Source organism: Neopsephotus bourkii, unplaced genomic scaffold, assembly GCF_033783945.1.
Source record: "Neopsephotus bourkii isolate Nb327-2 ecotype Australia unplaced genomic scaffold, CSIRO-AGI_Nbou_v1 NB_1630, whole genome shotgun sequence".
In the NCBI taxonomy this organism is placed as follows: Eukaryota; Metazoa; Chordata; class Aves; order Psittaciformes; family Psittacidae; genus Neopsephotus; species Neopsephotus bourkii.
Genome location: NW_026902105.1, coordinates 10,025,130 through 10,038,376, shown reverse-complemented (window position 1 = coordinate 10,038,376; position 13,247 = coordinate 10,025,130). Strand labels below are relative to the sequence as shown.

General features: G+C 45.1%; 1 protein-coding gene across 2 annotated transcripts in view; it reads right to left on the bottom strand.

Moving 5' to 3' along the window:
• Positions 1–12,764, bottom strand: part of DEPTOR (DEP domain containing MTOR interacting protein) — a 70,858-nt gene extending 58,094 nt beyond the window's left edge. Inside the window, exons 1-2 of one of the 2 annotated variants that reach the window (XM_061373459.1) lie at positions 12,446–12,764; positions 12,209–12,304 (exon numbers count right to left, since the gene is read on the bottom strand). In XM_061373459.1, the coding sequence (XP_061229443.1) occupies positions 12,209–12,294 (86 nt within the window). In that variant the 5' untranslated portion in view covers positions 12,295–12,304; positions 12,446–12,764. Of the gene's footprint in view, positions 1–12,208 lie in introns of both variants that reach the window. The other variant, XM_061373458.1, reaches the window with a different exon arrangement.
• Positions 12,765–13,247: the final 483 nt, after the last annotated feature.

Sequence of the window (13,247 nt, the reverse complement as noted above, 5' to 3'; positions counted from 1 at the left end):
AACCAGTATGTCCTAAATATGCACACTTTGATTTCTGTCCCTCAGGTTCTTAAGAAATGCACCTACAGATACCCTCACAGACACCTTGAAAAGCTCTCTTGGTGGTGGGAAGGGTTGCAATGTTGGCATCTCATGAATCTTATGATCTGGGGTAAAATCCTGGGCTGACTTAAGACAGTGTGGGCACGGGAATCATGTTCTTGCCTTCACATCTTCAGAAAAAATTCACTTGAGAGAGAAATTTCAGTTGTTCTTGGTCATTCATTTGGAAATGGATACATTTTTCATCCTTAAATTTGCCTGGAAAGCTGGACAATGTGAAAAGAGTGGTACTGTCAATCGCTGCATCCATTACACAAACTAATCCAGCTGATTTTTCATTGAAGTAGATTAGAAGTATTCTCACAAGCCAACCCACCGGGGCAACTGAGTGGATAACAACCTCTGGCTACCAGCCAGAAACAAAATGCTGATAATATCAGCAGCCACAGCCTAAAGAAGACATCACACCATGCCTTTAGGAAATATAGAGTAACTCAGGTTGAAAAAAACCTCTGGAGGTCATAGGGTGCAACCTAGCTAAAAGCATGTCCAATTACTACAAGTTGTTCAGGGCCATGCCCAGGCAAGATTTTAGTATCCCTGAGCTTCTCTGGGCTGCTATTCCAAATTTTTACTTACCCTCACAGTGAGTAATTCTTTACAAATATCTAACTGGAAATTCCCTTGCAAATTTTGCTGAATGCCCCACATCCTATCCCTATGCACCTGGAAAATATTCTCTCCCTGTTTCCTTACATTTCTTACTGAAGTAGTTGCAACCAGCAGTAAGAACCCCGTGAGCTTTCTTTTCTCTAGGCTGAGCAGATTCAACCCTCAGCATCTCCTCATACATCACATGCTCCAGCCCAACCCCACCTTGACAGACAGTCCTCCTTGGGGCTTCCTTCCTATACAAAGACACCTTTTTGCTGTTTATTTTAGATAATTGCATAATTCTGCATATATTGATGTTAAATAAATAAATAAATAAAGATTACAAAAATAAGCTTTTAATAAACCTTGCTTCATTTCGTTTTTTTTCAGTGTGGACTTAACTTACTTTCATCGCTTCGTCTAATTAGACAAGCAGCAGTATGATATCAATGGCTCTTATTATAGAGCCATTTTTCTCATCAGAGAGATCTACTTATTAACCTCATTTAAGATCATGTTTTTACTGTTTCCCAAAAGACCTGAAAGGTCTAGACTTTGTCCAAATGCTATTAGCTTGGAAAATACTGTCCAAGCTTCTAGCCTCAAGTAATTCTCAAAATGGTATTTGTACAATGTCTTTTGGGATTCGTACATGATAGCACCACTATTGTGCTTCTTCACATCACAATCTCCCTCTGTCTGCACAGACCAAACAGCAAAATAGCAGTTTAAGCTAAGAGTTACTCTTTCTACATTTTAGTAAAAAGGAAAGTATAAATTAATTACATCCTGAACATCAGGAAGCAATTAACAGCTTTCTGTTATATCACCCTGATTTCTAAGCTATACAATTATACGCTACTGCAGAAAAGGATGTGTGATTATCAAAAGAGGATCTTTTCTGCACAAAATGAAAGGAAATTGTTCTACCGCTGACAATCAGCGCTATAAATAATGCCTGGCTAGTATCTTTTCAGAAGTCATTTCCGTTATTCGCAATCCTAACTTTGAGTGACGTGCTATCCATGTGTTGCCAGACTCTCCTCCCAAGGAGGGTGAGCGTTAAGTGCGGGAATGATTCCTCAGACAAGCACTTGCAACTTCAGCTTCCTGTGAATGTTCTGCAGTACTCATTAAATTTAAAATCATTGGGTTTAGAACCATATTGTAATTATGCCTTGTGTTTGGTTTGCCTCTTAAATCAGAGCTAAGAATGGCTTGTGAAAACACAAAGGAATACACAGACTTGCTTTAAGCAGCCCCAGCGCTTTGAAGGCATGAGTAACAATGTGAAGAGCAACAAATACAGCACACAAACACTTCTTTTGAACTCCTGCCAATAAACTCATTCAGCCCAATATGCAGGAAAGTGGTGCAAACAGAGCCAGCGGGTTGTACAACAGCTCTGCTGAACACTAGTGGGAACATTACAGCAATATGCCTGTTTCGATCCTTAGTGTGAGAAGCCATGAAACAAACCCACATAAACCTCCAAACTACAAGTCAAAGGACACCTGTGTAGTAATGGGGTGGGGGAATCTTTCCAAACCAGGTAGGTTATATAAGATCCATAAAGCATAAATACAGTCGTGTTAGTGCTGCTTATCAGCAGAAGAACTTTGGTATCTGCAGATTCCTGCAATTCACCTCAGGGACAGCTATACCTCTCCCCCAGAAAGTTCAAGTTTTACTGCAAGTTTTCATTCCCTGTTATCTTACACCTCAAGGTTTCTTCTATGCCCCATTCTAGACAAACATTGTCTTGTTTGGCTCTTATCTAGCTGGAATGCTCTTGGAAAGAGTTTTCACAGCTCTTGATCTCAGTAATGTTGCCCATCTCCCTTACTCCTTCCACTGCCTCCCCCTCTTCTGTCACATCAAACACAGTATTACTGGGCTTATCTTCACTTTCAAGCTCCCACCTTTGCTATCACCATCCCTCAGGTGGTGTTGGGTTTTGCTCTTGACTGGTCATTTAGTTCCAGGTTTTCCATTCAGTTTTAAATCTTCAAGAGAGAATCTTTGTGTTTGCTGCCTTAAATACACCAGAGGCACCCTCACCCAAACTGCATCCCGACAGAGCTTTTCTGCAGCAGCAGCAGATAGACACATGGGCTCAACACCACTGTAATACCCACAGCACAACCGACAGTCCCCTGGTTCTCCACAGAAACCAGAAAACTCTCATCTGCCTGCAAATCCCTGTAGCACAGCTGCGGTGGCCCATGTAATCACCCACACAATTGCAAGGAAATGGGGAATTATGGCCTTGTTATATGTAAGCCAGCTTCTATATCTGCTCTGAATTAGTAAGCCCAATCAGGCATATTTTTTAATTACCCGTAAATGCACCTTTGAGATCTGAATGCACTTACTGGATGGAGGCACTGTTAGGAAGACTGTAAAATTACAGGGCTGATAATTAAGGTGGGGAGCGCATTCTGAGGTAGTGCTGGCACATTGGCAACACTGTGGTGTGCTGGTCATATAACTTTCATAGTACAATTTCAAAACGTATGAAATGTCAACATTTGTCTCCACTGATGCACAATAACCTGACAAAACTGCAGAAGGAAAGGTAAAAACCATGAAAGGGAAATAATGCAGACAAATTGCAAACAGAGTTTCTGTTCCTATCTCATAACAACACGTGCATCAGGCATTTAAACTCAACATGATTTTTATAGTCAGTCTTCTACTGGAGTCTGATTTTTGTTAATGGGAATCCAGCAAATGCTTGGCCCATGTTGAGTTTAGGCAAATTAAGCACTGAGAGGGTGGACGAGGAAACCCAGCAGTGGCTGCTATCTCTGTTTCCTCTCTCCATCCTTGACCATATGGTTCTGCAGCCTCCCTCACCCCAGTGCTGGCACTGGTCTGCCCTCATGCCGAGCTGTTTAGAAAGTTAATTTTTTCTTATTTGGCTTCAATTGCTTTAGTTCCCTGAACTTCTGATCCCAGATGAACACCAGTGCGAAGTGCAAGTGACGTGATAAGAGCAGGGCAGTAGCAGCCTGCAGTTAGACCCACTCTATCAGAAAACCACAGCCTTAAACTGCTCGTCACTGACATGGGTTAAGCCAGCACCCATTTCTCCCCCTGTACTTCTTCAGAGGAAGCTTTCATATGGTCATGCAGTAAATCTGTTTGTAAAACTGACCCAATTGAAATATCAGCCATCCAAAAGTCCTGCTAATGACTTCCCCAGTACAGGTCACTGTGTGCTGATGGTCCACAGATGCTTAACACAGTCCCAAGGAGGGGGAGCACAGAGGAAGGAACAAGGAGCCAGAAACACCTATGTCATTGTGGGTACAAGAAAGAAAGGGCCACTCCTTTCAGTGGCAATGCTTGCTCAAAGTCTTAGCCGTCCAAACTAGTAGCTTCTCTCCACTTCTCTAGCTCCAGGCATATCTGTGCCATGGGGAAGAACCCAACTGAGGTACAGAAATAGCTGTAACAGAAGCAGACCTGCTGATGATCACTGCCTGAGGAGACTCCTTTGGCTTCACAGATTTCTGTAGACACTGAGTGAGCTTGTGAGTCTGTGGGTTATCATTCCCATTTCTCCATGCTTCTATGAAACTCAACACTTCAGAATTTTCAAAAAGAGAAAGAAGCTGTACATTATTTTACTTCTACTCTCCTGGCAGTGTAGGTTTAAATGGTTTATTTTTCTTTAACTCTGAGTTCAGTTTTATTCTTTCTGCTGCAAGGAGCAAAAGCATATTCACAATACAGTTATTCCTCATTGAGGACTCAGGAAAAATATGGGATTCAAGGGAAAGGTCAAATCTCCAAACCATGAAAAAAATTAATTAAAATTCATGACTGCTGTTGATATTTACAGAATTGTTTAAAAACCCCTTCTCAGCTTCCCTTCTGCTAGCTAGTGGAAGCAAACTGCCTTTGTCTCTCCATTCTGTTATAATACCAATAGTCTTACTCAATACAGTGTGGATAAGGATTCTTGTGAGCCTGTGTTCAAATAGGTTTAAGCTGGTTTTAATTCCAGTGGTTTCTATGTTAAAATTGCTTAAAATATATGGCTTATTTGTCCTGCTCTTGCTTAAGAAAAAAAAACAAACAAGAACAAGCCGTGACTAACATGTGAAGTGCATCCTTCACTCAACGACTGCCAGTGGTTCTGCCAAGAATTGAAGCTTTGCAGTTTCTGTCTTTATTAACATTTAGAGCCTTGATGCAATTTTTCTTCAGGGACCAAGTACAGGAACCAAACCTGCTTAGCTATTGCTTCTTACCCAGCATTCATCCCCTTTGCCAGCTCTTCATCAATTTAATCTCTTCCCACAAAAGTTTATTTTGAAGAGATGGCTGTGTTCAATCCTGGCCTTGAATGCAGGAGAAAAAGTATCTTTCAGTTACTAAAAGGATTCACACAAGCCTGCTCTGCCAGGAAGAGAGAAGCAAAAGAGTTAACCACAACAGAAGGTACATTTGATGCTGTGACAATACCCTTCACTTCCTTAAATTTTACATCAAAGCACTGACATTCTTGAAGGTTTACACTTCAAAAAGTACTGAAGTCTACGGATATAAAAACTACCTCAATTAAAATGAGATGCACTGATGCCTCTGTAGTCCCTGTCTACTGATGCACTAGGGAAAGGTGGCTGACCTCCCTCTGTCTTCAGTCTGGTCTCACACTCTACAGACAGGACTTCAGAGGGAGAAAAGAGAAGATCCTTTCCTGAACACAGTACCCAAAGCTCCCACCCATCTCAGCACACAGCATCTACATCTCACACCTGGGAGGTATTTTTCTCTGCTCTTCTGGGACACCACTCTTGCTCTCAGTGTCTGACCTCCCAAACCAGAAATCCCAATTTCAACAGAGTTCCACTTTGGCTCCCCAAGTTTGGTGGCTTTACACAGACTTTCCCTCCCTTGCCAGTCATAGCCTGCTACTGCTGGAGGAAACCCCTGCCAACTGCAGCCAAGATTTGTGTTGCAAGAGCCTTATTTTCCTCCAGAGCATACAGTGCCTACCCCTGCTGGGACTTGATAAACAGCTCAAATTCCTAGGCATTATCACTACACACATAGTAAATAATAATGACAAGTGGTAGGAGGACTTCTCTGTCATGGTGTCAGCCTATGGCCACTACAGGGCTTGTGTAGTGAATGCAAAACTAGATTGCTTTTGGCACATTAATTCTGCCTTCCCCTCCCAAGTATCAACATCAAAACTGTTTCCTTCACCTGCTCATGGGCAGCTCCTCTAATGCAAAATAAATAACAAACATTTGTGCACATGTTACACACATCCAGGATCCTTTGCTTGCCTGCTGGTCTCTGCTAACCTGAGACAAAAGTTAATGATTGACTGTGCCTGGAATGGAATACATAAAATATACAGCACAAACCACTGGAACAACATCCGCCTTCTTGTGTACATAGCAAAAGAGTGATCACTATTTGCACATGAGTTGTTAACTACTTGATCTCTGAGTTGTGCTTGAGGAAAGCTGCTGCCAGGAATGACCAAGTTATTAAAAGGCACAGCTTAAAGGAAAGAACTGAGCAAACAAAAGCCTTACATCTTGATTCCTAGAACTGACGAATAGCCACAAAGTTTACTGAAGGATGTAATTGAGAAAGGAGAAATTGAGATTCCTGGGCCAGGAATCATATACATATATGTACCCCTATACATATATGTATACATATGTATCTATGCATGCATGCATGCTTATATGTATGTACACACGGGACTTGATGTCATTAAAATTAGTACAAATGGGCAAGATTGAAACACACGACAAGGTGCATCAGGTGTCAAAGATTGTAGAAAAAAATAAACATGTACATTTGAGAAACGCATGCTTTTTATAGAATTAAAATAATTTATATTAATCAAGATATATAATTGAAAGTGCTGTGATAGGGTAGAGTTTAACAGGGAACTTCTTGATTTCAGAGCACTTCATTTTGCAGCTCTACCAGCCTTTACTTTGAAACCTTTTCTTTGGTGGAACCTCACAGAGGAGATGATTGATTGCCAATCTTTTGGTTGCTTGATTTTGTAAAACAAATTAATGACAGTGAAATTATCTGGACGGAGACTTCTGGAGCACTTTGTTCCATACAGATCTGATGTTATAACCTCCTGTGTCCCATCCACCCTGAAGAAGTCAGGACATGAGAACCTTCTCAAGTGAGAGAGCTGAAAACTATTTTTCCCAGGGTCAGTTTTCACCCAGATCTATAGCTCTTGGCTAAGGGAAATGCAACCACTGGTGGAGAACTAAGGAGGTTGCAAGAACAAAGTACAGGGCATAGAAAAACACATTAACACTTTAGGTGGAGGTACAATATTGTACTGGATTAAGCAGATTACAAAATAGCATCTTAATTAATACTGTCTCTAAAGATGGTTTATATGTTTGTTTAATACCTGAAGATAGGTCAGGACCTGACTAGAGAGGAAGTGACCTCTGGGCAATTTGTTATCTTAAATCCTTACATTTCTTTTAGTGTATAAGCTTACTCTAGAGTGTGAATAGACTTTCAGACATAATGATAGCATTTAATAAGTTATGTAGCTTTATGCTATATGGTTAATATACTTCTATATTATAGCAAAACATTAACACTAAGACTGTCTTGATTACATTTCACTAGAAACTGTTCCTGTTATGTGCCCTGGGTTCTTTGCACCTTAGACTACCAATGAATTTTTGAATCCTACCACCATGAAAAAGGCTATTTATTGCTCAGAATAAGAAAAAAATTTATGGACCTGTAGGTGCTATCATCCTTCAGAAGTTAATGACTCTGAAAGCTATGCACTGCAATATGTTAAGAAATTTTCTTAGTGATACTCTTCCTGAAGTGAGAGCTTCAGAAGACCAGAGAAAGCTGGTTTTGACTTGTCTCGAGGCTTCCAAATGTATAGCTGTTTACCATGTAAAACCTCTTTTGTAAGATGAAAGTCATATACAAACCATACAAATCATACACAAAAAGGGTAAACAAATTTCTGTTGAACCATTATCTTGCATTTTGTCTCTTCCAAAAGAAAGAAAAGTCTCTAAGAAACATGCTTCATATTTCCATAACCGAAAAGACAGAAGATGCTGAAGAGTAAGAACTATTCTATCAAAATCACTGGCTCATCTAACAAGTTTCCTAATTACTTACTCAACTACTTAACAGAAGGGTGAATGGGGAAAAGTGTTGCTTCTTGTAAAGGCTGGTGATAAAGAGGTATCCAAAAGTCTGCAGAGATGTTAGACGTCATTAAAGTTGTGCCTACCATAGAGAACTGCACCACATATACAATGGCAATATCATTTTCTCATTGGTTTTCCTTTTTTTTATAAAAAAGGTGCTCTTTTAATATTGCTGTTCAGTCAGCTGAACCTTGAAGACACCCTGAATGACCAGGCATATTTTCTGCAAGAAATGAGGGACTCTTGGAGAATGCAGCAGATTCCAGTGACAATCTGGCACCCAGAACCAATGATCAGCCTAGGAAGACTTCAGACACCTTGACTTGTAAATCAGGCAGTCAGAGTGTGTATCAAAACATGCCCATTGAAACTGCTCTTGGTTGCCAGAGGCAAGATCAGCTCTAAGTTAATGCTCAAACCCGGACAGAGATACTTTAATCTTTCTGCCAAACAGTGCTGAAATGGGCACAACCTGCTGCCTTTGACCGGGAGGGAAATGAGCTTGGAATTGCTCTGCTTCTGATAAAATTCTTATCGACTTCAGTAGTGCCGTTACATGTTCCCGTTATTATGCTTCCACAATGACTATCCAAGGCTGTGATAACCTTCCTTCAAGCACACCAAGGAAGCTCAGGGATATTCCTAAGGGCTCAGGACTTCCTAAGGGCTGCCCCAGGCAAATGTCCACATGAACCTGGGAGGTGGAAGCTTCAAAGGACTCTCCCGGTCCTGAGAAAGCTGAAGCTCATGATCCTCTCAAGCATAGCTCTCAGCTTCTTTAGTAGACAAGTCCATACTCATCCCCTGTAACTTACAGATCCTGTTAAGGGCAGCTCTGTTGCAGCCATCACCACTGAACAGCTATAGGGTCTATGAAGCTGCAGCAGAACAGAGGGAAGAGCTGGGGCTTTGGATGGCTGCAGCTTGTCAAGCAGCCAGAGGCCAAGCAGTTCATCCTTGCAGGTCCACCAGTGCCTGCAGAGCCAATAGCCAGATTGTGCGCATCCCAGCTCTTGCTTTGCTCTTCTTAGTCTCCTGTACAGCATCAAGAAGCTGCCAATGGGTCAGTCCTGAAGTGCCACACTGCTGAAATCTTCAGCTTTGTTTCATGGCTGTTAGCCTGATAATTTAAAAGCTCATCAAAAGCCAAGCTTCTGAAGTCCTCACTTTAAAAAATATGTTTCTATTAATCAAGAGTTAGATATTGGGTCAGGCAGCCACTGGCTACAGAGGCAAAGGACATTACTGGATGAAAAAAATTACCATGTTAGCTAAAAGACAGCTCAAGATCCTGTCTATTTTCCCATAAAACATCCCATCAGTGAACCAGGATTTACATCAGGGTATCATCTCTCACTAACTGCTCATGACCAAAGCTGGTGGGTGCAAGTGCAGCACCAGCATGTGCTAGCAGCCCAGCACACACAGGGCAGAGGCTCCTAAACTCACAGAGAAACACAGATCACAAGCAACTGAGGGACAGCAGCAAGCAAAGGCGAAAAACTCTTTGGCCTCCTCCTCTCCCTCCCCTAGCCAGCATGCTCTTGCCTGAGGAGTGGAAGGGGGCACAGGGCTTCCATAACCTTCCCACCAGCACTGCCAGTGTGCAAAGCCAGGCTTGCCAAGGTGCTACCCAGATGACTTCAGCCCTCATGGCATGAAGGAGTCCCTGCCAGAAAGGGGCAGATGTGCAATGAACAGGCCACAGGAATGGGGGCTATGAGGCACGGCAGGAGGCTGGGGAGAGACAGGCAATAAGAACTTCATAAGGAATTTAAATCAATCAGCTCTTAAGTATTTGAGTTTAGACCCATGCGTTGTTTGGTGTAGCACAAGAGTGCTTTAAATACCTACACTTGGTTGGCTTTGTGTAAGCAACACCACACTCACAGATTCATTTTACACTTTTACTCTTCAGTTATAAGTTCATCTTGCAGTATGCTATGCAACACTTGCTCACATGCACTTTCACCCAAATACACACATAATCACCTGTCCGGCTGCATCACCCTCACTGGGGGCTTAGCTTGTGGTTGTAAGCATCGCTAAGAATAGAGTACAGTTATGTTTCCTTGAGAGCATGTGTGTGCTGATTCTCTGTCATTTGTTTGCCTGCCCAAAGGCTGCTGAGATAGCCTGTCTTTGATCCTGAAAACCCTCCATGTTTTCATTTAGCCTTAACAATTATACACTTATCTTGGACAGGAAAAGGGAAACTTTAAATGCAGGGTTGGCTAAAACTCGTCTACCAGCCAGCTTTCTATCACATATTTTGTGGCTTTTATTGTCTAGAAAACTGAGGAAAACTAACCCTTCACATAGAGTATCCCAACAGAGAAACAGAACAAAGCTAACAAAAAAAAAAGGGGGGGGGAAAGAAAGGCAATTTTAGGCTGTTCCACATGACAGTTCCAGCTGACCCAACAAGTCACTGATGCCAGAATGAGAGATCTCACTTCTTCTCTACCACCTCCTCCTCTTGCTCCCAGCTCTGCATTCCCACCACCTATCTTCCGTGGGTTACAGCAGTCAGCAGAGCAGAAAACTCACCTACCCACCAGATCACTGCAAGGGATCTCCTCCCAAGAAGTGCAAAAAGTACAGAAGTAGACACAAGGGAGGAGAGGGATCACAGCCAGGAGGGGGGAACAGGAAAAGGGTTAGGGGGAGAGCAGATCTCCTTGATCAGCAGTAGCTAGACATTATGCAGGCTGAGTTGTTAATGAAACCAGAGTTCAAGAAGGTCTAGGACACTTCCTACAGAGTTAACAAAGGAATGTCCATAGGTGAGTTAACAGGATGGGGAATAACAGTTGGACTTAATGATTTAACAATTGGACTTGATGACGTTAAGTCTTTTCCAACCTAGTTGATTCTATGGTTCTGTAACTATTTTCTGTCTGTAGACCATCCTGCCCCAAAATAGCACTGTGTTTCATTACCTTAATGATGAAGATGACACTAGCTCATACTAGGAATTAGAGTTGTTGAAGTTTCCTCAGTCTTCTCCATAGGGAAAGACTGCAAAGCTTTTACATTCAACTGTGAGGTACATAGAAAGATTAATAGGACCTTAATAGAAATTTTGTATTAGCCTTGAATCTTCAGCTTCCAGTGTGGTAAATTAGGAACAGCAGGGTTCTTACTAGGCACTTGGATGAACAGCTCTGCGCTAAGCCCACCACACAGACCCTGCTTGCCAGTGCACCCCAGGTTTCAGTTCAGGCTACTCTGAAGAGGAATGTCAAGCTTGGAACAGACACTGGTGTGTACTGGAGCCAGGCCATTAAACCAGTGTTTATTCCCCAAACAGAACTCTTGGTGTGCATCACAAGGTGTCAGTGGTCCTTACCTCATGGATGAGGCAGTAGCAGTGTGTGTGCTAGCAGCAGTGACAGCACTTCCCAAATCAAGCATAATTTCTATCATTTGCAGTGTTTGTCTGCCATTTGAGCATAAAGTTCAAAGAAAAATCAAGCAAAAACTACTGAGAAAGTATTTTTACACTCTCGTACACATGCATAGCACACAATAATAGTAAGACTTTTCTTCCTGAATTACAGGATGTTCCATCAACAGACTGAAAGCCTTAAGATTTCTTTTTCTCCCCTGTGGTGTATGGGTGCAGATGGCACACTAAATACATCACTGAAACTAAAAATTAACTGAGTCAGGCATTTTTGTGAAAGGGTTCTGCGCTGCGCACATCTCCAGTCACACACACTGTTAATTACTGCTGGCACTGACAGTGGGGATCCCCGTCCTTCTGCTGGGACCAGCTGAAGCAAAACAAACCAGAGCCCTGGGGAGAACATACACCTCTACAAGGGCATTGCCCGCACGGCTGCGGGCCGGGCAGCTTCCCCGCACTCCGCTCCTTCCTCGCTGGAGTGTTCAAACACTTCACTGCCGATGGTTTCTCTGAGGGGGGTTGATCTTTAAAGATGCAGCTCTCCTTCTGCAGCGCTTGATGTCTTTAGGGATGCAGCAGCCTCTCCCCTGGACGCCTCCCGCCCCAGGCAGGTGAGCGAAGGTGCCCAGGGTGGAGGACCCCCGAGGCGGTCGCTTACCTCCCCGGGCTCGCAGCGCCGGCTGCCACCTCCCCTCTTCCTCCTCCTTTTCCTCCTCCCCCTCCTCGCTGCGGAAAGCGGGGCCGGAGAGCGGGGACGCGCTGGAAGCAGGGCAGGTGCTCCGGTGCAAGGGAAGCCGGAGGGGACAGACCCTCACCCTCCGCCCGCAGCTCCCCCTCCCGCTTTCACGGGGGCTGCTGCCGAGCCCCGCGTCCCCCGCCGAAGAGAGGGGCAGGCACCGCTTACCGGAGCTGCTCGCCGGTGAGCAGGACCTCGGCCATGTGCTCCAGCTCCGCTGCTTTCTGCTGCATGCTGTTCATGCCCTCCTCCATCGCCGCCGGCCTGCGAGCACAGCACCGCGGGTGAGGGGGGCCGGGACCCGCTAACCCCCGCGCTGGCACCTCCCGCCCTGCCCTGGCGGCTGCAGAGCTTGTGGCCGGGTCTGGGGGTGCAGCGGCAGCCTCCCCCCGCCGCTCCGCTCACCTGAGCGGGGCAGGTCACTTTTCCCCTCGGCAGGCTCGGATCCCCCCCGCGCCGCTTCCCGTGTTATTGTGTCACGGGCAGGCGGAGAAACACATGGCTGCAGCCGCCGCAGCCGCAGCCGGGCTCGCCGAGGCAGCAGCGTCCCCCCCCGGCTGTCACACGGCAGGGTTGGCGCTGCCGCCCCCCGCGGGAAGGGGCCGGCTCCCCGCCAGGAGCTGAGGGCCAGGGGCTGCCGCCGCCTCGGCTCCCGCCGCTCCCGGACCGGGCAGGGAGCAGGAGGCGGCCGCGGAGCGCAGCGCTCCCCTCCCGCAGCGCCAGGCGGAGCGGGGAAAGGAGCGCTCGGGACCAAGGGGCCGGCCCCGTCGGTGAGCGCTGCCGGGTCTGGAGGGATGCGGCTGCTACGGCGCCCGCTCAGCAGCGCGAGCCGCGCCTTGCCAGGTAGCGTTAGCGATACGAGGGGCACGGAGGGAGCTCTTGGTCCGGGTTTCCCCCTTCAGAAACTGCGGCTGCCCTCCTGCTGTCCCGGTTTCCGCTCTCCCGTTACCCAGGGGGTATTTTCAAGCATCGGTCCCCTGCCCATCTCACCTCTTTGTCTCCAGGTGACAGCGGATGCAGAATACTTGAGGGCTGAGGAACACTTGGTCTTGGCAATGGGAAGTAAATTGCAAGGTCATGAGCACTGTTTGTCAACATTTTCATGGGGAAATAAACCCAGCCTTTTTTAAAAAAGTCCAGGAGGCACCTTCCACAGTGGTCCAACGGTGGTTTTCATTTACAAACACGTGCAAAAAGATACACCTTA